This window comes from Nomascus leucogenys, chromosome 18 (assembly GCF_006542625.1).
Source record: "Nomascus leucogenys isolate Asia chromosome 18, Asia_NLE_v1, whole genome shotgun sequence".
Classification (NCBI taxonomy): domain Eukaryota; kingdom Metazoa; phylum Chordata; class Mammalia; order Primates; family Hylobatidae; genus Nomascus; species Nomascus leucogenys.
In genome coordinates, this window is record NC_044398.1 from 54,101,452 (window position 1) to 54,126,784 (window position 25,333).

The window sequence follows — 25,333 nt, forward strand, 5'->3', positions numbered from 1 at the left end:
AGGTAATCTGCTACCCTGGCTACACATTAAAATAAACTTCAGAGCTTAAAAAAATTTTTTATTCCAGAATCCTATCCCTGTTCAATAAATCTGTATCATTGAGAATGAGATCTAAGCGTTCATATTTCTTTCTTTTTTTTTTTTTTTTTTTTTTTTTTTTTGAGACAAGGTCTCACTCTGTCACCCAGGCTGGAGTGCTATGGGGCAATTGTGGCTCAATACAGCCTCTGTCTCCTGGGCTCAAGTGATCCTCCCACCTCAGCCTCCTGAGCAGCTGGGACTGCAGGCACATGCCACCATGCCCAGCTAATGTTTTTTTTACTTTCAGGAGAGAAAGGGTTTCACCATGTTGCCCAGTCTGGTCTCGAACTTCTGGGCTCAAGCAATCTGCCCACTTCAACCTCTCAAAAGGATTACAGGTGTGAGCCACCATGCCCAGTTTGAGCATTCATATTTCTAAGAAATCACCCCAAGTAATTGTAATGTGAAACCAGGGCTGAGAATCACTAATCAAGGTTTTATATATTTTTGAATCTCACAAGGTACAACACATAGTAACTTATATTTCTGAGGCTCCTAATTTACCAAAAGAATTAATGAATAAAAGTGGTTTTAGTTATATGAACATAGAATTATTATCTAATAATAGTCAAGGATGTATTTTTGCCAGCTCATTCTTTTTAGTGTTTTTTTGAGACAGGATTTTGCTCTGTTGCCCAGGTTGGAGTGCAATGGTGTGATTATAGCTCACTGCAGCCTCAAACTCCTGGGCTCAAGTGATCCTCCCACCTCAGCCTCCCAAGTAAGTGGGACTACAAGTGCATGCCACCATGCCCAGTTAATTTTTAATTTTTTTTTGTAGAAGCAGAAGTCTTGCTATGTTGCCCAGGCTGGTCTCAATTCTCCCACCTTGGCCTCCCAATGTGCTGAGATTATAGGCATAAGCCACCACTCCTGGCCTTCTTTGGGTTTTAAAGTGGCATTGAATATACAGTACAATGTTTGTTGTTACCTGAGTTATATATTTTGAACACATTCATAAGGGTTAATGACGTGGAATCAAATAAATTTCAAGTGGTTATTCGTTAGATTGATTATTTTAGTTATGTAAACTATTGGTAACACACACTTTCTAAAAATAATAATAAAAAACAGTATTAACATATACCAGACATCTTGCTGTATGCTTAATATGTATCCTTTTAACAATCCTGAAGAGTAAAATCTTATTAGCTCAATTTTACAGATGAGGAAATTGAAGCTTAGAGAAGTTAAGTAGTTTGCTGAAAGCCACATTGCTGATAGTGATGGATGCTGGGGTGTGCTCCCAAATTTTTTCACTATGGGACTTACTCTTAAGCCAGTAGTTTCCAAACATTGGGTTCACGTAGAAATCTTTATGATGCTGGCTTCCATTCCCACCCACCAATGAATACATTCTGAATCAATTGGTATTGGCGCAACTTGGGTGACTTGATCTATTTGTATTCCTATAACAAAATACCACAGACTGGATAATTTATAAAGAACAGAAATTTATTTCTTACAATTCTTGAGGCTGGGAAGTCCAAGATCAAGGCACTGGCATTGGTGTCTGGTGAGGGCTGCTCTCTGCTTCCAAGATGGCACTTGGTTGCTGTGTCCTCACATGGCAGAACGGGGAAGGGCAATAGGGCCTCTTGCTATGTGTAACCTCTTTTATAAAGGCATTCATTCAACTCACTAGAGCTCCATCCTCGTGACTTAATCATTTCCTAAAGGTCTCACATCTTAATATTATTACATTGGCAATGAAGTTTCAACACATGAATTTTGGAGGGGACATAAACATTCAAACCATAGCATTTGAACTTAGGAAGTTTTAAAAACTCTCCAGGTAATTCCAATATAAAGTAAAATTTGAGAGCCACTGTCTTGAAAACTATATTTTCTGCCTCCCAAAGGAATTTTTTTAGACATAAGAATGCTCAGATAAATTATTTACTTCAAGACATCCAGATATCTCAACTGGTTTCTCTAAGTATTACATAGATTTAGAAAAGTTTCACGAGGTGAAATTTACATCTAAAAGATTTTCTTTTATATGAAAATTGTTCAACTTAATTAATGCAATAAAGAGTAGCTAGAAATCCAGTAAAGGCAGGACAGGGGAATCCTGGCTGTATAGTAATTCACTTGTTGAAGATACACGGATTTCAGCTGACTTTAAAGCTTAGTGTGAACAAATAGAGTAACATGAAGCTGAAATAGCTCATGGAGTTTGCCACACCAGCAGAACTACCATGTCTAGATCACAGAAGATAAGAATTCCACTACATTCTGCTCTTGTCGGACCACATCTGGAATTCTGCATTAAACTCTGTATTTTCAGAGGAACTTCGATAAATGAGAGAGTAGGCCTATGCAAACTATTTAATATGAAAATTGGCTAAAGGTACACAGCAGAAAGGATGAGGGAGACAAGACAGCTGGCTTGGAATATTAGGAGAGCATTCATAAAGATTAAGATTAGTTACAGTTAATATAATGCTATATTTTATATTCATTATGAGTTAGTAGACTCTTATCTACCCAGTTGGGAAGATAACCACATAGCTACAGAAAAATGTATGTAACAGATCCAACAAGTAAACTTTTGGAAAACAATCTCTTCATAAATTGAAGACTCCCTGTTTTTGGAGTATAATACATCATATAGTTAGATTTTTTTCTTGTAATTATGGTTTCAAGTGTTGTTCTTAGCCTAATCCGTACAACTTACTGTTTAGAAGCATCTGTCTGAATCTGAACAGGAAATTACTTTTCTCTTCTTAATCTGTGGGTTACTGAGTATAAGCAGGAAAGACATTTAAATATATATACATTTTAAATTCTTTAATATATACATATATTCCTATATAAAAGACATATGCATAGATATACACACATAGCTTTATAAATAATAGCTATTTTATGATAATATATTACTTACATTTGTTTAGCACCTTATACTTGTTATAAAGTTCTTCCAAATACATCATTGGTTAAGAATGTCATGTAATTAACTCTGTAAGCCTCTGGTTACACAGTGGTACCTCACAGTTTAGACTTCCTCATAAATGGAATACTGCATCTAAAGCAGAATCAACCCAGGGCATGGTAAAATGGAAAAATCACACTTATCTGTGATATTTAAGAAAATTATCTCAAATCAGGCTAGAGAAGCAGAAACAAATCAACCATTCCATTTATTTTTTTGCTTTTCTTGTGATTCAATTCGTTAAAGCTACCCTCAACACGCAATGCATTTTTTTGTTATGTAAATCTAGACTATGACGGCATCATTTCTTTTACCCAAGCTGATTTTCCTTTCCTTCAGTTCACAAGGACAAGGGTAATAATTGATATTCTAATTTTGATTTTTAAAGTACTACATTTGGTAGGGTAAGGTAAGTCTAAATCAGCAATAATTTTTTTTTTAAGTTGTTGGATTTGTTAACTACTGGGAACAGAACAAGGATCTTATTGTGATAGAGGAACACAAACAAACTCTGTGCTTGAGGATATATAGGCTGCAGTGGGAATTTTTAAAGGATTTAATTTATTAAATATACTTTTGAGGACAAGATTTGCCTGTTCAGTATTCAATTCTCTGACATGCTATTCTAATGTGAGTGTAGGATTAAAAAAATTTTTTGTATGTGATGTGCCATTTTAAAATCATTTTCAAATAGTATATTATACATCCTGTGGTCTCTATATGGCCCAGAGTGGTATTTTTATAGCTCTTCTGGTTAAAAATTTTTGTCTTGAGTCATGTTACGCTTGCCTTGTATGTGCTTTAAAGTTGCATTATGTATATCTCACCTCATCAGAAAACTGCCAGTGCTTTTTGCTGGAGGCAAGAGAAGGAATTTCATACCCATTAATTTAATTGCTTTACACCAAAACACCCAGTTTTCTGTTTTATACATTAATCTGCAAATAATGTCTTAATATTTTTCCCATTAGCTGAATTTTAACCAAATGTATTTGCTGTTTTATATTTTTCATCGTATTTGTGCATTCTATTTGATTTTGTTTACTTTGAACTTGACACCTTTTCCTATTTATTTAAGCATCTAACCTTTACTTTAGTGCCATTATAAAGGCATTTCATATTCTCTTTTTCAATGACTGTTTTTGTTTGTCTTAGGGAATGATCTTGGTAAAATAACTTCATCTTTTTTAAAAATTACTAATCTCCTAAGTAACGAAGTTTCTTTTGATTCTGTATGAACTAGATTTAATTTATAAATAATTGTTGGTGCTTTCAAGTCTTAAGTGCACAGTATATAGTGAAAAAATGTTAAACAAGATTTCAGAAAATCTAAGTTTTTTGTTTTGTCACTAACTATACATGAACCCCAAGCCTTTGTGTCTATAGAAGAAAAATTTCATGCCCCCTTAAGACAACGTTGTGAAGATCATATGAGATAATGCATGTGGAAGTCCTTTATAAATTGCAATATTTAGCCTGTTATTTTTACTATCATTGTTATTATTAAGGGTTTTGCCATTACAGATGAACATTTGAATTGTGCATAACCAATATTGTACCAGTGGTGAAACTGGCAACAACTAGGTTTTAAAGACATGTGAGAAGGTGGAAAATGTGGTGAATTTGCCCAGTCGTTCAGCATTAGTGAAAGACAGTTTTGGCAGAATAATTACTTTTTCCATCCTCAGATATACTGCCTCCCTTTCCATAGAAACTATGCGAGGCAAGACGTCATATGTTTAAAATCTTTAAATCTAAAAAGGAAAAAAGAAAAGAAAAGAAAAGAAAGAAATCTCACCTTCAAAACAAACAAACTTCATAGGGACCTGCAGGGTTTTGAGCCTAACGTTTCCCTGTCCCACAGATTGGGAGCCATTAGGAATCTTATGGGACCCTGTTGAGCTGTGCCCATGATCTCACGAGGACTTTGGCTCCTGGTATCTCATACCATGCACCTTAGGAAGTTCTTGGATCAGAAGCAGATGTGATCACTTTCGTCATTTTTCCCAGTATGGCCCCAGTGCTGTGGCTGATCGTCTCTACTGATGAAGCAACTGGAGAATCGGGAAGTCAGTAGTCGCTGTGAGGTCAACTCTGGAGGGGCAAAACTGATTTGGAATTTGGCTTGTTGAACTGATCTCATCAATTTATATTCCATCAGACATAGCTAATACTCTGTTCCTTTTAAGTGTTTGTAACTGTGGCTAAGTATCTTAAAGTTAAAACTCCCTTTTTTATTTTTCACAATTCAACAAATATTTATTGAATGTTCACTGAGTGATAGACATGAGCCTATATCCCAAGGGAGAATCAAAGAACAAGAAGACTGAGTCTCTTTGTCCTGTAAGAGCTCAAGAATTAATGGGGGAAGTATCTGTAAGAAAATTATTACAACATGAAGAACAAAAGGCTGCAGATGCCTTTAGCTGTGAATGACCACATCAGATTTTAGGATTAGTCAATTCTGCAGCTCAAGAAGTCCATCAGGGAACATGCGTATAGAGGAGATAAGTTGTAACACGGAAAGTGTGCTTGGACAAACCAAAGTGTAGCTGATCCCGGATATTTTCCTTTGTATTTTGCTGTTCCTTGGTGTGACCTGTGATGATTCCTGCCTATAAGTAGGAGAACTCCCAGAGGATTCATCAGAGACGTCATCTCAGACCTCGTTGCCCATAATTGAGCCCTAAGCAAATAATTGGCTGCTATTAAAAGTTGAGTTAGAGTTTGCAGGGCTAAGTAGGAGTTTGTGGGAGTTCGAAAGGGACTCCCAGTAAAGAAAATAACAGATTCGTTAGTTTTCCTTCTAACAGTCAGGACCCTCAGCTGCAGGTCTGTTGGAGTTTGCTGGAGGTCCACTCCAGACCCTGTCTGCCTGGGTATCAGCAGTAGAGACTGCAGAACAGTGAATATTGCTGAACAGCAAATGTTGCTGCCTGATCGTTCCTCTGGAGGCTTCATCTCAGAGAGGTACCCGGCCGTGTGAGGTGTCAGTCTGCCCCTACTGGGGGGTGCCTCCCAGTTACACTACTCGGGAGTCAGGGACTCACTGGAGGAGGCAGTCTGTCCGTTCTTAGATCTCAAACTCCATGCTGGGAGAACCACCACTCTCTTCAAAGCTGTCAGACAGGGACATTTAAGTCTACAGAGGTTTCTGCTGCCTTTTGTTCGGCTATGCCCTGCTCCCAGACGTGGAATCTACAGAGACAGGCAGGCTCCTTGAGCTGCGGTGGGCTCCACGCAGTTCAAGCTTCCCGGCCTCTTTGTTTACCTACTCAAGCCTCAGCAATGGCGGGCGCCCCTCCACCAGCCTTGCTGCCATGTTGCAATTTGATCTCAGACCGCTGTGCCAGCAATGAGCGAGGCTCTGTGGGTGTGGGAACCTCTGAGCCAGGCACGGGATATAATCTCCTGGTGTGCCATTTGCTAAGACCATTGGAAAAGCGCAGTATTAGGGTGGGAGTGACCCAATTTTCTAGGTGCCATCTGTCACAGCTTTCCTTGGCTAGGAAAGGGAATTCCCTGACCCCTTGTGCTTCCTGGGTGAGGCAATGCCTTGCTCTGCTTTGGCTCACACTCAGTGGGCTGCACCCACTGTCCTGCAGCCACTGTCCGACAAGCCTCAGTGAGATGAACCTGGTACCACAGCTGGAAATGCAGAAATCACTTGTCTTCTGTGTTACTCACACTGGGAGCTGTAGACTGGAGCTGTTCCTATTCAGCCATCTTAGAACCACCAAAACTAACAAACAGAAAGGACATTCACACCAAAACCCCATCTGTACGTCACCATCATCAAAGACCAAAGGTAGATAAAACCACAAAGATGGGGAAAAAACAGAGCAGAAAAGCTGAAAATTCTAAAAATCAGAGTGCCTCTCCCCCTCCAAAGGAACGCAGTTCCTTGCCAGCAAGGGAACAAAGCTGGACGGAGAATGCTGACGAGTTGAGAGAAGAAGGCTTCAGACGATCAAATCTCTCTGAGCTAAAGGAGGAAGTTTGAACCATCACAAAGAAACTAAAAACCTTGAAAAAAGATTAGATGAATGGCTAACTAGAATAACCAGTGTAGAGAAGTCCTTAAATGACCTGATGGAGTTGAAACCATGGCACGAGAACTACATGATGAATGCACAAGCTTTAGCAGCTGATTAGATCAACTGGAAGAAAGGGTATCAGTGATTGAAGATCAAATGAATGAAATGAAGCAAGAAGAGAAGTTTAAAGAAAAAAGAGTAAAAATAAACAAACAAAGCCTCCAAGAAATATGGGACTATGTGAAAAGACCAAATCTACGTCTGATTGGTGTACCTGAAAGTGACAGGGAGAATGGAACCAAGTTGCAAAACACTCTGCAGGATATTATCCAGGAGAAATTCCCCAACCCAGCAAGGCACGCCAACATTCAAATTCAGGAAATACAGAGAATGCCACAAAGATTCTCCTTGAGAAGAGCAACTCCAAGACACATAATTCCCAGATTCACCAAAGTTGAAATGAAGGAAAAAATGTTAAGGGCAGCCAGAGAGAAAGGTTGGGTTACACACAAAGGGAAGCCCATCAGACTAACAGAGGATCTCTCTGCAGAAACCCTACAAGCCAAAAGAGAGTGGAGGCCAATATTCAACATTCTTAAAGAAAAGAGTTTTCAACCCAGAATTTCATATCCAGTCAAACTAAGCTTCATAAGTGAGGGAGAAATAAAATCCTTACAGACAAGCAAATGCTGAGAGATTTTGTCACCACCAGGCCTTCCCTACAAGAGCTCCTGAAGGAAGCACTAAACATGGAAAGGAACAACTGGTACCAGCCACTGCAAAAACATGCCAAATTATAAAGACCACCGATGCTAGGAAGAAACTGCATCAACTAATGACCAAAATAACCAGCTAAAATCATAATGACAGGATCAAATTCACACCTATTTAACCTTAAATGTAAATGGGCTAAATGTTCCAATTAGAAGACACAGACTGGCAAATTGGATAAAGAGTCAAGATCCATCAGTGTGCTGTATTCAGGAGACCCATCTCATGTGCAGAGACACACATAGGCTCAAAATAAAGGGATGGAGGAAGATCTACCAAGCAAATGGAAAACAAAAAAAGGCAGGGGTTGCAATCCTAGTCTCTGATAAAACAGACTTTAAACCAACAAAGATCAAAAGAGACAAAGAAGGCCATTACATAATGGTAAAGGGATCAATTCAACAAGAAGAGCTAACTATCCTAAATATATATGCACCCAATACAGGAGCACCCAGATTCATAAAGCAAGTCCTTAGAGACCTACAAAGAGACTGAGACTCCCACACAATAATAATGGGAGACTTTTAACACTCCACCGTCAACATTAGACAGATCAACGAGACAGAAAATTAACAAGGATATCCAGGAATTGAATTCAGCTCTGCACCAAGTGGACCTAATAGACATCTACAGAACTCTCCACCCCAAATCAACAGAATATGCATTCTTCTCAGCACCACATCGCACTTATTCCAAAATTGACCACATAGTTGGAAGTAAAGCACTCCTCAGCAAATGTAAAAGAATGGAAATTATAACAAACTATCTCTCAGACCACAGTGCGATCAAACTAGAACTCAGGATTAAGAAACTCACTCAAAACCGCTCAACTACATGGAAACTGAACAACCTGCTCCTGAATGACTACTGGGTACATAACAAAATGAAGGCAGAAATAAAGATGTTCTTTGACACCAATAAGAACAAAGATACAACATATGATAATCTCTGGGACACATTTAAAGCAGTGTGTAGAGGGAAATTTATAGCACTAAATGCCCACAAGAGAAAGCAGGAAAGATCTAAAATAGACACCCTAACATCACAATTGAAAGAACTAGAGAAGCAAGAGCAAACACATTCAAAAGCTAGCAGAAGGCAAGAAATAACTGAGATCAGGGCAGAACTGAAGGAAATAGAGACACAAAAAATCCCTTCAAAAAATCAATGAATCCAGGAGCTGGTTTTTCGAAAAGATCAACAAAATTGATAGATCACTAGCAAGACTAATAATGAAGAAAAGAGAGAAGAATCAAATAGACACAATAAAAAATGATAAAGGGGATATCACCACCGATCCCACAGAAACACAAACAACCATCACAGAATACTATAAACACCTCTACGCAAATAAACTTGAAAATCTAGAAGAAATGGATAAATTCCTGGACACATACACCCTCCCAAGACTAAACCAGAAAGAAGTTGAATCCCTCAATAGACCAATAACAGGCTCTGAAATTGAGGCAATAATTAATAGCCTACCAACCAAAAAAAAGTCCAGGATCAGGCAGATTCACAGCCGAATTCTACCAGAGGTACAAGAAGGAGATAGTACCATTCCTTCTGAAACTATTCCAATCAATAGAAAAAGAGGGAATCCTCCCTAACTCATTTTATGAGGCCAGCATCATCCTCATACCAAAGCCTGGCAGAGACACAACAAAAAAAGAGAATTTTAGACCAATATCCCTGATGAACATCGACGCAAAAATCCTCAGTAAAATACTGGCAAACTGAATCCAGCAGCACATCAAAAAGCTTATCCACCATGATCAAGTGGGCTTCATCCCTGGGATGCAAGGCTGGTTCAACATACGCAAATCAATAAACGTAATCCAGCATATAAACAGAACCAAAGACAAAAACCACATGATTATCTCAATAGATGCAGAAAAGGCCTTTGACAAAATTCAACAGCCTTCATGCTAAAAACTTCAATAAATTAGATATTGATGGGACATATCTCAAAATAATAAGAGCTATTTATGAAGAACCCACAGCCAATATCATACTGAATGGACAAAAACTGGAAGCATTCCCTTTGAAAACTGGCACAAGACAGGAATGCCCTCTCTCACCACTCCTATTCAACATAGTGCTGGAAGTTCTGGCCAGGGCAATCAGGCAGGAGAAAGAAATAAAGGGTATTCAATTAGGAAAAGAGGAAGTCAAATTGTCCCTGTTTGCAGATGACATGACTGTATATTTAGAAAACCCCATCGTCTCAGCCCCAAATCTCCTTAAGCTGATAAGCAACTTCAGCAAAGTCTCAGGATACAAAATCAATGTGCAAAAATCACAAGCATTCTTCTACACCAAAAACAGACAAACAGCCAAATCATGAGTGAACTCCCATTCACAAATGCTTCAAAGAGAATAAGATACCTAGGAATGCAACTTACAAGGGATGTGAAGGTCCTCTTCAAGGAGAACTACAAACCACTGCTCAATGAAATAAAAGAGGACACAAACAAATGGAAGAACATTCCATGCTCATGGATAGGAAGAATCAATATCTTGAAAATGGCCATACTGCCCAAGGTAATTTATAGATTTAATACCATCCCCATCAAGCTACCAATGACTTTCTTCACAGAATTGGAAAAAACTACACTAAAGTTCATATGGAACCCAAAAAGAGCCTGCATTGCTAAGACAATCCTAAGCCCAAAGAACAAAGCTGCAGGCATCATGCTACATGACTTCAACCTATACTACAAGGCTACAGTAATCAAAACTGCATGGTACTGGTACCAAAACAGAGATATAGACCAATGGAATACAACAGAGCCCTCAGAAATAATACCACACATCTACAACTATCTGATCTTTGACAAACCTGACAAAAACAAGCAATGAGGAAAGGATTCCCTATTTGGTGCTGGGAAAACTGGCTAGCCATATGTAGAAAGCTGAAACTGGATCCCTTCCTTACACTTTATACAAAAATTAATTCAAGATGGATTAAAGACTTAAATGTTAGACCTAAAACCATACAAACCCTAGAAGAAAACCTAGGCAATACCATTCAGGACATAGGCATGGGCAAGGACTTCATGTCTAAAACACCAAAAGCAATGGCAACAAAAGCCAAAATTGACAAATGGGATCTAATTAAACTAAAGAGCTTCTGCACAGCAAAAGAAACTACTATGAGAGTGAACAGGCAACCTACAGAATGGGAGAAAATTTTTGCAATCTACTCATCTGACAAAGGGCTAATATCCAGAGTCTAAAAATAACTCAAACAAATTTACAAGAAAAAAGCAAGCAACCCCATCAAAAAATGGGTGCAGGTTATGAACAGACACTTCTCAAAAGAAGACATTTATGCAGCCAACAGACACATGAAAAAATGCTCATCATCACTGGCCATCAGAGAAATGCAAATCAAAACCACAATAAGATACCATCTCACACCAGTTAGAATGGCAATCATTAAAAAGTCAGGAAACAACAGGAGAGGATGTGGAGAAATAGGAACACTTTTACACTGTTGGTGGGACTGTAAACTACTTCAACCATTGTGGAAGACAGTGTGGCGATTCCTCAAGGATCTAGAACTAGAAATACCATTTGACCTAGCCATCCCATTACTGGTTTTATACCCAAAGGATTATAAATCAAGTTGCTGTAAAGACACATGCATACGTATGTTTATTGCAGCACTATTCACAATAGCAAAGACTTGGAACCAACCCAAATGTCCATCAATGATAGACTGGATTAAGAAAATGTGGCACATATACACCATGGAATACTACACAGCCATAAAAAAGGATGAGTTCATGTCCTTTTTAGGGAAATGGATGAAGCTGGAAACCATCATTCTCAGTAAACTATCTCAAGGACAAAAAACCAAACACCGCATGTTCTCACTCATAGGTGGCAAGTGAACAATGAGAACACTTGGACACAGGAAGGGGAGCATCACACACCAGGGCCTGTCATGGGGTGGAGGGACGGGGGAGGATAGCATTAGGAGATATACCTCATGTAAATGACGAGTTAATGGGTGCAGCACACCAACATGGCACATGCATACATATGTAACAAACCTGCATGTTTAGCACATGTACCCTAGAGCTTAAAGTATAATAATAATAATAATAATAATAATAATAAAGAAAACAACAGATTCAAAGATGTACAGGAACCTGGCACTTTAGGAAACAGTATCCCAGGAGGCTGGAGTGTAGACTGTGCCAAAGAGAAGATTGGGAGAGAAAAGATTGAGGTTGGGCCAGATGGGGAAATGCCTGAATGTCACACTAATGATTATTCTGAAGAAAAATGAAGCCAATAGAGGATTTTAAGACACTGACAGCCCTTTTGTTAATGTCCTTCTAAACTTTTTGGAGATCTGACATTCATTCTCAAGTGAAGAGCCTGTGTTAACATCATTCTTGGAAACCTCCCATGTTTATACAATTTTATACTTCCAACTGTATATATATTAATATATATAAATATATATATAAATATATATAAATATATATAAATATATATATAAATATATATAAATATATATAAATATATATATAAATATATATAAATATATATACATAAATATATATACATATATATAAATATATATACATATATATAAATATATATACATATATATAAATATATATATAAATATATATACATATATATAAATATATATATAAATATATATATAAATATATATATAAATATATATATATATTTTACTTTGAAGGTCATTTTGACTCAATATTAGAACATTGATTTGCATTTTCTCTCCTTGAGTAGCTTAGAAGTGTCACTCCCTTCCCCTCATCATCAAACATCACTAGTGGAAAGTCTAATGATAATGTCTTATTCTTTCCCTTAGAAGTGACTTGGTCGGCCAGGCATGGTGGCTCATGCCTGTAATCCTAGCACTTTGGGAGGCCGAGGCAGGTGGATCACTTGAGATCAAGAATTCGAGACCAGCCTGGCCAACATGGTGAAACCCCGTCTCTACTAAAAATACAAAAATTAGCCGGGCATGGTTGCATGCATCTGTAACCCCAGCTACTCGGGAGGCTTAGCCAGGAGAATCACTTGAACCTAGGGGGCAGAGGTTGCAGTGAGCCGAGATTGTGCCAGTTCACTTCAGCCTGGGCAAAAGAGTGAAACTCCATCTCAAAAAAAAAAAAAGAAAAAGAAAAAAAAGTGACTTGTCTTTTTGCTTGGCTGATTATAGATTTTTTTTTTTAAGTCCAGAAGTTGTACCAGAATACATCTTTATATTACCCCACTCTGGGTCAATTTTTCCAAATATATAACTTTTCATTATACTCCCAGGTTTTATTTATTTCAGGAAAAAGATTTTTTTATTCTAGATTTTTAAATATGCCCTATTGTAGAGATTTGTTTTCTTTCTTGGAGACTTACATACGTGTGTTAGATCTTCTCTGCCTATTTGTTGCCTTGAATTTTTTGTTAACTATTTTTACATTACCCTTCAGTTTTCACATCCTCTATTGAAAAAGATTATCCATTATCTTTATTTGTTCTTATGCTCCTAGTTCACCCTTCATTTCAAAAATGCATTTTTATTTTATATTTAACTCTTTATGGATGTCTTTCATCTGTCTTTTAAAAAGTTGTTTTTTTAAATTAATCACCTAATTACAACTTTAGCAATTCTAATTTAGGTTTTTCCTTCATTGCTTTTATTATTTTCCTTTAGCTCCTATTGAAATTTTATCTTACAGTTTTCATCTGTTTTGTAGGCATGTCTTTCTAATGTGCTTTCATCAGAAGAGCATGATTTTTGCTCCTTATTCTCTTTTTTTATTTTTACAGGGAAATTTTATTTTATTATTTATTTTTATTTTATTTTTATTCTATGTTCCAAGATACATGTGCAGAATGTGCAGGTTTGTTACATAGGTAAATGTGTGCCAAGGTGGTTTGCTGCACCTATTAACCCATCACCTAGGTATTAAGCCCTGCATGCCTTAGTTATTTATCCTGATGCTCTCCCTCCCTCCGTGCCCCAACAGGCCCCAATGTGTGTTATTCCCCTCCCTGTGTCTATGTGTTCTCATTGTTCAGCTCCCACTTATGAGTGAGAACACGTGTTGTTTGATTTTCTGTTCCTGTGTTAGTTTGCTGAGTATAATGGCTTCCAGCTTCATCCATGTCCCTGCAAAGAACAGTATCTCATTCCTTTTTATGGCTGCATAATATTCTGTGGTGTATATATGTACCATATTTTCTTTATCCAGTGTATCATTGATGGGCATTTGGGTTGATTCCATGTCTTTGCTGTTGTGAATTGTGCTGCAATAAACATATGTGTGCATGTATCTTTATAATAGAATGATTTATATTTCTTTGGGTATATACCCAGTAATGGGATGGCCAGGTCAAATTGTATTTCTAGTTCTAGATCCTTGAGGAATCACCACACTGTCTTCCACAATGGTTGAACTAATTTACACTCCCACTAACAGTGTACAAGTATTCCTATTTCTCCACAGACTCACGAGCATGTTGTTTCTTGACTTTTTAATGATTGTCATTCTTACTGGCATGAGATAATACCTCATTGTGATTTTGATTAGCATTTCTCTAACAATCAGTGATATTGAGCTTTTTTCATATGTTTGTTGGCCGCATAAATGTCTTCTTTTGAGAAGTGTCTGTTCATGTTTTTTATTTCTTATAATAACTATATATGGAAATTGACTGGAGTCTTTTTTATATTGCTTTTTTTTTTCCTTTAGGAGACAGAGTCTTGCTCTGTCGCCCAGGCTGGAGTGCAGTGGCGTGATCTCAGCTCACTGCAACCTCTGCCTCCCAGGTTCAAGCGATTCTCATGCCTCAGCCTCCCAAATAGCTGGGATTACAGGTGCATGCCACCATGACCAGCTAATTTTTGTATTATAGTAGAGATGGGATTTCGCTTTGTTGGCCAGGCTGGTCTCAACCTCCTGAACTCAAGTGATCCACCTGCCTCAGCCTTCCAAAGAGATGAGATTACAGGTGTAAGCCACTGCACCCGGCCCTTGCTCATTTGTAAGTGAAATGAGTTTTCCTGGTCTTTTAGAAGGGAGATGTGGACTAGGATGGCACTGCTACTTTCTTGATTCCCAGGATTCCATTGTCATCTTCACAGTGATGCAGGGTGCAGTCTGGCACCTCTGCTTCCACCCTCTCTTTTTATCTGAACTTTCTTAGGCCTTCATCCCAGTGTCTCTGCCTTGCTCAATTTGGATGATGCAATTCCCTGTAGTTTCTCTTCCGTGCAGGGCTTTGTCCCAGAAAAGGCTTCAGTTTGTAGTTTTACGAATTCATGGAACTCAGGCCTAACAGAATGCCTTAGCACCTTCAGACTTTGTGGCACTGTAGCCTTATCTGTTCGTCACAGCCTGAAAAGTCAATTCCCAGCTGCTTCTGCTGCTGTTCTGGAACTTTCCAGTGAGAACTTCATGGCCCTTTGGGGTTTCTTGGCTCTCAAGACCTTCACAAATGCCTCTGCCCTCCCACTGTGGTCGCTAGTTTGTCCCTCCAAGTCTGCTTGTGCTTTGGGGTCAGTGTGGATACCTCGTTCACCTCCTGTGGTGTATATTGTCCATTGTGTTTTTTGTTTTGCTCTACTATCTGCACTGTTTTCATAGGAAGAGTAAGATTCAAACACTTTGCCACTATAATCTGTCCAGAATTCCTCCCGTTTTTCTTGAGAAAAAAAAAAGTTCTGTGATTTTGTTATTGACAAATGTATGAGACTATTGACATCTATAACATCATTGAGATAGTTCGGATATTTTCCCTTCCAAATCGCATGTTGAAATTTGATCCCCAGTGTTGGAGTGGTGCCTAATGGGAGGAGTTTGGGTCATGGGAGCTGATTCCTTATGAACGCCTTGGTGCCAGCTTCGTAATGAGTGAGTTCTTCTTGGTCTATTAGTTCCCACCAGAACTGATTGTTAAAAGTCTTTTAAAAAGTCTGGCACCTCCCTCCCCTCTCTTGCTTCCTTCCATTTACCATGTGATGCCTGCTTCCCTTCACCTTCCACCATGAGTGGAAGCTTTCTGAGGCCCTCACCAGAAGCAGATGCTGGCACCATGTTTCTTGTAAAGCCTGCAGAACCATAAGCCAAATAAACTTATCTCCTTTATACATTATCCAGTAATTTATAAAGTATCCCTTCATAGGAACACAATTGGACCAAGATGATCCTTGGAAAAGTTGAGCTTTGGGGCTAGGCTTTTGAAGTCCCCTGAAATTCTAAGAGCCCCTGTTTTTGCTTTTGAATTTACATGTGCAGGGCCTCATTTGAGCCAAGTATATGGTTAGGATTTACAAATCACAATATTGTGAGGGAGCTCTGGGGACAGACAGATTTGGAATCAAATCCTGCTTCTGCCACTCTGTCATTTTACCTTTTACATATTAATTTATTCCTCTGGGTTTTCTTCATCTATGACATGCAAATACTACTGCTCCAACTACCACCACTAACTGCCTCAATGGGTAATTAGGATTAAATAGTGTTGGATATTTCAAGGTTAATAAATTCATGTTTATAGTATTTTGATTTGAGAGCATCCTAATGCATAGAAGTGTAATAAAGTGACAGTATAGAAGACAATTGAAAATATAATCATTTCTTTATTATTACATAAAAATCTTTCTCGTAGAATTTTACAAAGAACGTCAATTAACTATTTTCCAAATAAGCTTATGAATACATCAGAATTTAGAGGTGTGTCCTAACTATCAGAAATTGTATTTAGATTTAGTATTGAGAACCAGCCCACCAATATTGCTGCTGTCACTTCTCTCAGCAATCAGGTAAGGCAACGTGTTACAGAGAGAAGGTGGCTTCGCCCTCACACTTGGGTAGAACCTGACTCATGTCCTGCCTTCACCATTTAGTAGGAGTTTAGTTTGGTTTGTTGCACCCACAGTGAAAGCTTTCTTTTAAGGCTACGAGTTTGCAAACAATCAAATTCAATGAATATTAATTGAGTATCTGCTAACTGCTAGAAACTGGCATAGGTACCAGGCATACAAAAATGAATGAGACAGAAAGAGTCCTAACCCTCCTGGAACTTATAGTTCAGGGTCAAAGACAAACAAAGAAACCACAACTACATGGAGTGATAGGTGCTGTAATACAGAAGAACCAGGTATTATGGAAGATGCTGCTTAACCCACACTTGAGGTTCAGGAAAGGTTTCCTGAAGAAAAGCATACCTTAGTTGGCAGCTGAAGATGTGTAGGAATTCCCAAGCTAAGAGGAAGATAGACAGAAAGTGTTTGTGCAGACTTGTGGAGATATGCACATTTGAGGACATGAAACCTGAAGGACTAATTCATAAAGTAGTGTTCCCAATACTGGCTGGAGAGTTTTTAAAAATACAAATATTTTAATGGACCCCACCCAGACTTAATAAATCACATTCACAGGGAATGAGTGCCAGAGTTCTTATTATTAGCTCATATAGGGAGCCACTGGCTCAGGGTGTATGGGGGGAGGTTGGAGAAGAGGTGTCAAGGCAGGGAAGCTGAGGCTGGAGAGATAAACCAGGGGTGCACCTTGAAGGGTTTGCAAACAACGTTGTGGGGTTTGAATTTTATCCTAAGGGCAGGGGGAGCTGTGGAAGAATTTGTGAGTATGGAGATGGGATCATCATATTTACAGTTTCTAATGATCACTCAGTTAAGTAAGACATGGTACCTACCTTCATGAGGGATACAATCTTGTTAATAAGGTTCAACCTCTTTGAGCCTCACTTTTAAAAATCTAAAATGGAAATAATACCCACTTTGCATGATTCCTGTGAGGTTTAACTGAAATAACTTATGTAAAGTGCATAGTACCATGCCTGATACACCGTTGGGATGCAAAAGATGTGAATGATTATTATTTGAGAAAGTGATAGAGCCGAGTAATTGGTGGAAATTACACTCACCCCCTACAACCTCAGAGAAGGTGGACATCTGACTCCAGGATCTTCTGAGAAATTCTTTTCCTTGGCCCACACCTGGGACACCAGAAACAGCCCACTCTTACCTCACTCCTCACTCTCACTTAACTCCCCACTCTCACCTCACTCCCCGCTCTCACCGCACTCCCCTCTCTCACCTCACTCCCCACTCTCACCTCACTCCCCACTCTCACCTCACTCTCCACTCTCACTTCACTCCTCACTCTCTAACTTGCATGGCTTTAGTTACAGTCTTTATTCTGATGAATTCCAAATCTCCACTTCCAGCCTGTTTTTTTTTTTCCCTAAGCTCCAGAAACCCATACATTCATCTGCATCCTAGATAGTTCCACTTAAATGTCTGTAGGTACTTCATTCAAATTAGGTCTTCTAATACCATATGCCATCCCAAGAAAACCAAACCAAGTCAAACCAAACCCAGCTTTTCCAACATTAGCCCTACTAAGTTGAGCCAGAGACGTGGGAATCATCTCGAATCACTCATTTCTATCTTCTCCAAGCAAACTTCCCAAATCCACACTCTTCTCCCCAGGTGTAGACCACCACCCTCACCCAAACCATCACCACTCCCCATGTGGTCTAGTGAAATAGCCCCTATGTTCCCCATACCATTCTTCGCACCCACCCCAACCCTGCACCCTGTAATTCTGAGAAATCTTCTAAGATACAAAATTGATAAAAATCCTTCCCCCACACTTCAGCCTCTTCAGGGGCTTTCCAATGCCCTTAAAAATGAACTCCAAACTCTTTACCAAGATGCTTCCTGAAGGATCTTAAAGGTGAGGTCCTTCAAGATCTCACCTCTTAAGCCTCACTTTCTCCCATGCTGCCTTTCCTATTTTATGCTCCAGTCATTCCAAACTAGAAAAAAAAAAATTCACCTTCTCTCCTGCTCTCAGATCTATGCAATGTGATGATTTGTCCAACCAGAATCCCTTTCACGCTGGATAACTCTTTGTCCTTTAGGCCTTGGGGAGTCAGCCCTTGAACCTTTATATTAGTTGAGGTTTCCTCATTGTATGGATTTGTAGTCTCTTCATCTCCTCCTCCCTCCAGTGCTATTTGTTATACTTGTAATTTCTTAATGCCCATCTTTCCCACCAGTTGTAAGCAACATCATGGCAAAAGAATATATAAAGTCGATCCACATTATTCACAAATTCTCCTTGGGAATTTGCCTACTTGCTCAAATTTACTTGTAACCCCCTAATCCATTCTTGGACATGCACAGAGAAGTGAAAAATTTGAGTCGTCCAATGCACACATTCTCAGCTGAGGTTGAAGAAGGCAATTCTCTGCCTTCATGTTTCATTTCTCATACTATAAGCAAGTGTCCATTTTGCAGTCCATTTAGTGCCATAATTGTTGGATTTTTGTGCGTTTTGTTGGTTATTTCACTGTTCACAATGGCCCCTAGATGTGGTGTCAAGGTGCTGCCTGTGGTTTGTAAGCGCAAGTAGGCTGTGCTGTGCCTGAAAGAGAAAATATCTGTGTTAAATAAGCTCCATTGCATGAGCTATAATGCTGTTGGCCATAAGTTCAATGTGAATGAATGAACAAAATATATGAAATCAGGTGCCTTCAAACAGAAATACACATAAAACAAGGTTATGTATCCATCAACTGATGAAAATGTTGTAGCCAGAGGCTTGCAGGAACCTAATGCTATATTTCTCCTAAGAGAAACAGTTTAGTATTGGCTAATTCAGTGTTTGCAGTTACTTTATAGAACAAAGCTACTGCAAATAGTAAGAATCAACTGTACTTTAATAACTTTGATATCCTCAGTAGCTAACACAGTGACTCTCATGTAATAGTTATTCAATAAATATTTGTTGAAACTGAATTTTTGTATGTGCTATATATATATATAGACTTATACATATGTACACACATACTTTATGCATATACACGTAGAAATAATATGTAATATAGAAATAAATTAAGCTGAAGTAGTTTTTCATGCCAAAGATGTACCTCACAGCTGTATTGTTACTTTCTGCCTCCTAAAAAATGCCTAAATGTAGGCTTAGTTTTGATACCATTCTTATTTTTATTTTTGTCTAGGATGCTGGGGAAATGGTTCGTTCCTTTGTTGGTGGTTTGGAACTTATTGTCAATTTACTGAAATCAGATAACAAAGAAGTTCTGGCAAGTGTATGTGCCGCCATTACCAACATAGCAAAAGATCAAGAAAATTTAGCTGTTATTACAGATCACGGAGTTGTTCCTTTGTTGTCCAAGCTGGCAAATACAGTAAGTAACATATCTTTTGGTTTTACATGCATATTGTCCTGAGATATCATGGTGTAGTGATGAAAACAATGCATTTGCAGTCCAGAAACCTGGATTCAAGTTTAATACCCACTGCTTATGAGGTATGAGATTTGGTCAACTCATTTAGTTTTTCTGAGACTAATATATGTGAAAGTGTATTTTAAACTATAAAATGTTAGTATTATAAGATCCTTGTAAAATAGAAGCTGTTTTTTATTTGCCACTGGCAAGTAAAGTGGCAAATACAAGTGCTATTATGTAAGTGTTAACTATCATCTTCACCACCACCATCGTGGTTATGATTCTTGATGGTTCTTCATGCCAACGTTAGAAGTCAAATGTGCCTCCCCAGCTTAGCAAGCTTCAATCGATGGCATTCTTGAGCTAGAAGACTTTGGCAGCCATTGCATTGTTTATCCAGAACTGTGCCAGACAGAATAAGCAGCCTTGAGAGACAATGACTTCACCATGACCAGAGGTATTTGAGCATAGCTTGGACTACCACTTGGCAGAAAAGTCATAGAGCAGAAATTCAAACCCTGGAAGGATGCTTGGTCTAGAAGACTTCGAGTTCCTAAGAGTATCTGTCAGATTCAGTTAAGGACACCAAGTTGTTGTCTGAATCAAGAGAACAGTACTCTTAATAAACACAAAACCATCCGATTCAGTAATAGTATGCCCATACAGGGCAATTACATATACAAAGAAGGATATAGTCTGCATCAAAAAATGCAGAAAGGAAAATGGAAGACCCAAAATGTGTCTTCGGATTTGCTGCACTCTCTTCTCCGTCTCAGGAGCCAGGGGAAGCAAGGTGTATTACTGATGTCGATGCATTCCTGGGGTGGAGAAATTCAGTCAATCCACTTATCCCAGTTAAGTGCAGTATCCCTTTTAGAATATCCAATATTCTTTAAATATTTGGATTACAAAACAACTTGCTGATCCATAATTTTGCGTTGTGTGGTAGACTGACTCTAAAGAAAATCTAGCCTTGAGCTAATGACTGATGTCAGATGCTTGGTCACCTTTGAGTGCACTGACTACATTCAGTTCATAAGAAGAAAACTCAAGATTGAATGTTGGTCCGTTGGTGACCCACCAAAAGTCTAGTTCCTTCAGCTGGGCGCAGTGGCTCATGCCTGTAATCTCAGCACTTTTGGAGGCCAAGGTGAGTGGATCACTTGAGGCCAGGAGTTCAAGACCAGCCTGGCCAACATGGTGAAACCCCTTCTCTACTAAAAATACAAAAATTAGCCAGGGGTGGTGGTGGGCACCTGTAATCCCAGCTACTTGGGAGGCTGAGGCATGAGAATTGCTTGAATCCAGGAGGCAGAGGTTGCAGTGAGCTGAGATGGCACCACTGCACTTCAGCCTGGGCAACAGAGTGAGACTCCATCTAAAAAAGACTAGTTCCTTCAAGACATCACCTAGATAGTCAGCCAGCTGGCCCTTTTCTCTAGACTCATTGGTGTCTTAATGGTTAATAAACATGAAGTGCTTATAGACATGATCTTGCACGGTCATTACGATGCACAGATCCCATTTCATTTTCCTTTGCACAGAATAACAATAAATTGAGACATCATCTAGCAGAAGCTATTTCACGTTGCTGTATGTGGGGCAGGAATAGAGTGGCCTTCGGTGAGCACAGAGCAGTGGCTCCACTAGTGCGTTATCTGAAATCAAATGACACCAACGTGCATCGGGCGACAGCTCAGGCCTTGTACCAACTCTCAGAAGATGCCGATAACTGCATCACCATGCATGAGAATGGTGCAGTAAAGGTACAGTTGAATGACTTTGTGGTTTAGTCCAAGTTTGGTAAATGTAGCCTCGAAAGAAACTTAGGCATCACTAAGATTTCTCTAAAGGAGGTATTCAGAGACATAAAAGTGCCTGCCTGCTGCATCATGGCTGCGTTCAAGCCATGTGTTATCATGAATTTTTTTTTCTTTTTAAACAAGGTCTCACTGTGTTGCCCAGGTTGGAGTATAGTGGTGCAATCATAGTTCACTGCAGCCTTGAACTCCTGGGCTCAAGTGATCCTCCTGCCTCACCCTCCCAAGTAGCCAGGACTACAGGTGCATGCCACCATACCTGGCTAATTCTTTTAATTTTATATACAGACAGGGTCTTGCCATGCTGCCCTGGCTGGTCTTGAACTGCTGGCCTCAAGCAATCCTCCCGCTTCGGCCTCTCATAGTGTTGGGATTACAGGAGTGAGCCACAATGCCCAGCCAGTGTGTTACAATGATTTATGCGGCAGAAAAGTTGTATGGAGACAGAATTTTTCTAAATTAAAGCATAGACATGTACTTAGTAAAATAATCATTCCATAATTTGGTTTTGATGAAAGAAAATGTACAGCATATGAACAAGCAGTAGTATTCACAATTCTATTGGCTATAGTGTTTACTTAACACATAAATAATAAAGGATAGAGGCAACCATAGGCACCAACTAAACACCAAAGGAACTGGCCGAAACAGTAACCAGATGGAGCTTGACAGTCTAAACCATAACAACAATAGATTCAAAGACATGTTTGTTTAAATCTGTGCATCAGTAGACAGGAAAGTTTCTGTAAAGAATCTCTAACTTACCTACACATTGCAAACCAACTAGAATATTTTGCTGGCAATAAATATAAAAATACTTAGAGTACATGAACAGCTTACATGTATTAGGAAAAATTGATTTAAAATATTAGTTCTTTTCTATAGCCTGTTTCCTTGTACAATATAATTTTACTGTTTATTACCTTCATTTGGAGCCTATGATAACCAGATGCATTTATATCTTAAAATAGATGCCCAAAGTGGACTTGCTGTTTTAGCTAAGAGTTAAAAACCCCAGTTAGTCATATCTAGTCAAATCTAGATATGCCAGATATGAAACATCTTAGGAGGAATAGTACTCTTAAAATACCAATTGGTAATTTTTGAGGCAATTATTTTAATTAATTCTTGAAATCTATTCCAGTAGAAGAATATGATGTTAATTTTTCTGAAATTAAACTCAATTTATGTTTGAATGTGTCAACCTTTCCATTATAAATCTGTTTTTACGGCATGTAAATTAGGCCAGATTAGTTTCTTCAAGCAAAAATCTGGCCAAAAAAAAGCATCTTTTAAACTAAGTAACAATGTTTAAAAGTAAATTATAAAAAACATATTGGAACATTAACTTCAAGTTGTTCAGGAATGCTAAAAAGGCCACTGTCTCAATACGACTGTGTTCCCATTTCAAAAAGGAAGATGTTTCTAATTTAAAATTATGCATACTTTTATTGAACAGGGACTTGCACAACCTAAGTATGCAGTCTTAAAAAAAAAAAGAAACTATAAAATTTAAGTAGCCAGGTAAAAATGTCTGACATATAGCATATGCTTAGACAATTGTCAGTTTAAGCTCAAAAAGTTTAAAAATGTATAGGCATGCACCTGTAGTCCCAGCTACTCGGGAGGCTGAGGCAGGAGAATCGCTTGAACCTGGGAGGTAGAGGTTGCAGTGAGCCAAGATTGCACTACTGCACTCCAGCCTGGGTGATAGAGCGAGACTCTGTCCCAAAAAAAAAAAAAAAAAGTATTAAGGTGTACATGTAATGGTTCAGTTGACATAAATGCCTGGTGTATATGCAACTCGCAATGATTTCTTCAGATGCAAGCCAATAGATAATCCAAAATCATTTATGAATGTTATCCTACCTTGTAAAGTGATCAAACTGTGTTGGCCCACCCACACAGTTAGGAAAGTCTCTGTAAAGAGAAACTTTAGAATTAGAAAAAGAAAGGCAATAAGAAAGATTAGAGTGAAGGACAGAAAAGAAAAAAGCAAAGAAGGAAAATTGTGTCTGTTGTGTTCTAGAGCCTTTCCCAGATTATCCTTGGGTTTCTTGCGGGCCTTTCTCTTTAGTCTGTTTGCATTTCCAACCACCTGTTATTCCTACTGGAGGAAAACTGTAAAGAACGGGATACTTTTTTTGTAAATTACTCTGCAATAACATAGAGGCAGGCCTTACCATGCTGTGTTACCAGCAGAAATATGCAACCTGGAGATTGTCTCTCTTGACCTCTTTTTCCTACTCTGTTCTGAGCCCCAGAACTTGTGGGGTCATGGGGGAAGCATAACAACCTATGTTTCCTTTCTCTGGTTTTCTTTAAGGAGGAAAAAAATGTAGGTGTGGCTTACTGGGTGTTGGTAGAATCATAATTTGATAGTTGCTTGGATATGGGAATAAAGGAAAGCCTAGTAAAACAATGATTCCAGATTTCAGCCTAGATGAAGAGGAAGATTTCACGAGCCAGGTAATGCAAAAAATTTTGGCACATCGGGGTGGTTCAATTACCTGCAGAGAATGTGTCACAACTACATGTGTGACTGCTAACATTTCTGACTTCGAATGCATGTAAATTTTATCCAGTATTTTGGCAAAACCCTGGCTGTCTTTGTTCCTAATTCCTGCTGCCCACTTCTCGTCAAATGCTTGTTATTTTCCAGTTGTACAAACATTCCTGCTGCAGCTGCCAATGAGTGAATGTTGACAGGCTCTTTAACAATGACCAGAGTCACCATGTCGCCTATTCATAAGTAATTGATCCTAGGATTAGCTGCTTTGTTAGACAGTTTTCTCAACAGCAGTGGCCGACGTAATGCGGTGTATCTGTCTCCTGAAGGCTAAGGTTTATTCTATCCTGACAGTGACGGAGCAGGGTCTGGAATATAATGAGTTCAGTTTCTAATGTGTTCAGTTTGAATAGTCAGTTTGAATTTTAGGTGTAAAGCAGTGCTGCCCAGCAGAAATGTCACGTAAGCCATGTATGTAATATTAAATTTTCTAGCAGTCACACTTTAAGAAAAGATAAGAGGAAACAGTGAAATTAATTGTAGTAATATATTTAACCCAATACACTTGACCTTTGAACAATGCAGGAGTTAGGGGTGATGACCCACTACACTGTCAAAATTCACATATAACTTTGACTGCCCCAGAACTTAGCTCCTAATAGCCTACTGTTGACCAAAAACATTAACAGTTGATTAATACGTATTTCTTATGTTATACGTATTATGTATTAGTACAATAAAATTAGCTGGAGGAAGAAAAGTGTTATGAGAATCATAAGGAAGAGAAAATATATTTACTGTTTATTAAGTGGAAGTGGATCATCATAAAGGTCTTCATCCTTGTCATCTTCACGTAGAGTAGGCTGAAGAGGAGGAGGAAGAAGTTGAGTTGCTCTCGCTG

The 25,333-nt window shown here is 38.6% G+C and overlaps 1 protein-coding gene across 1 annotated transcript in view; it reads left to right on the forward strand.

Moving 5' to 3' along the window:
* The window catches only part of ARMC4 (armadillo repeat containing 4), a 185,329-nt gene that overhangs the window by 115,328 nt on the left and 44,668 nt on the right, over window positions 1-25,333 (forward strand). The window contains exons 18-19 of the mRNA XM_030798068.1: window positions 19,873-20,061; window positions 21,648-21,869. Coding sequence (XP_030653928.1) covers window positions 19,873-20,061; window positions 21,648-21,869 — 411 coding nt within the window. The remainder of the gene's footprint in view (window positions 1-19,872; window positions 20,062-21,647; window positions 21,870-25,333) is intronic.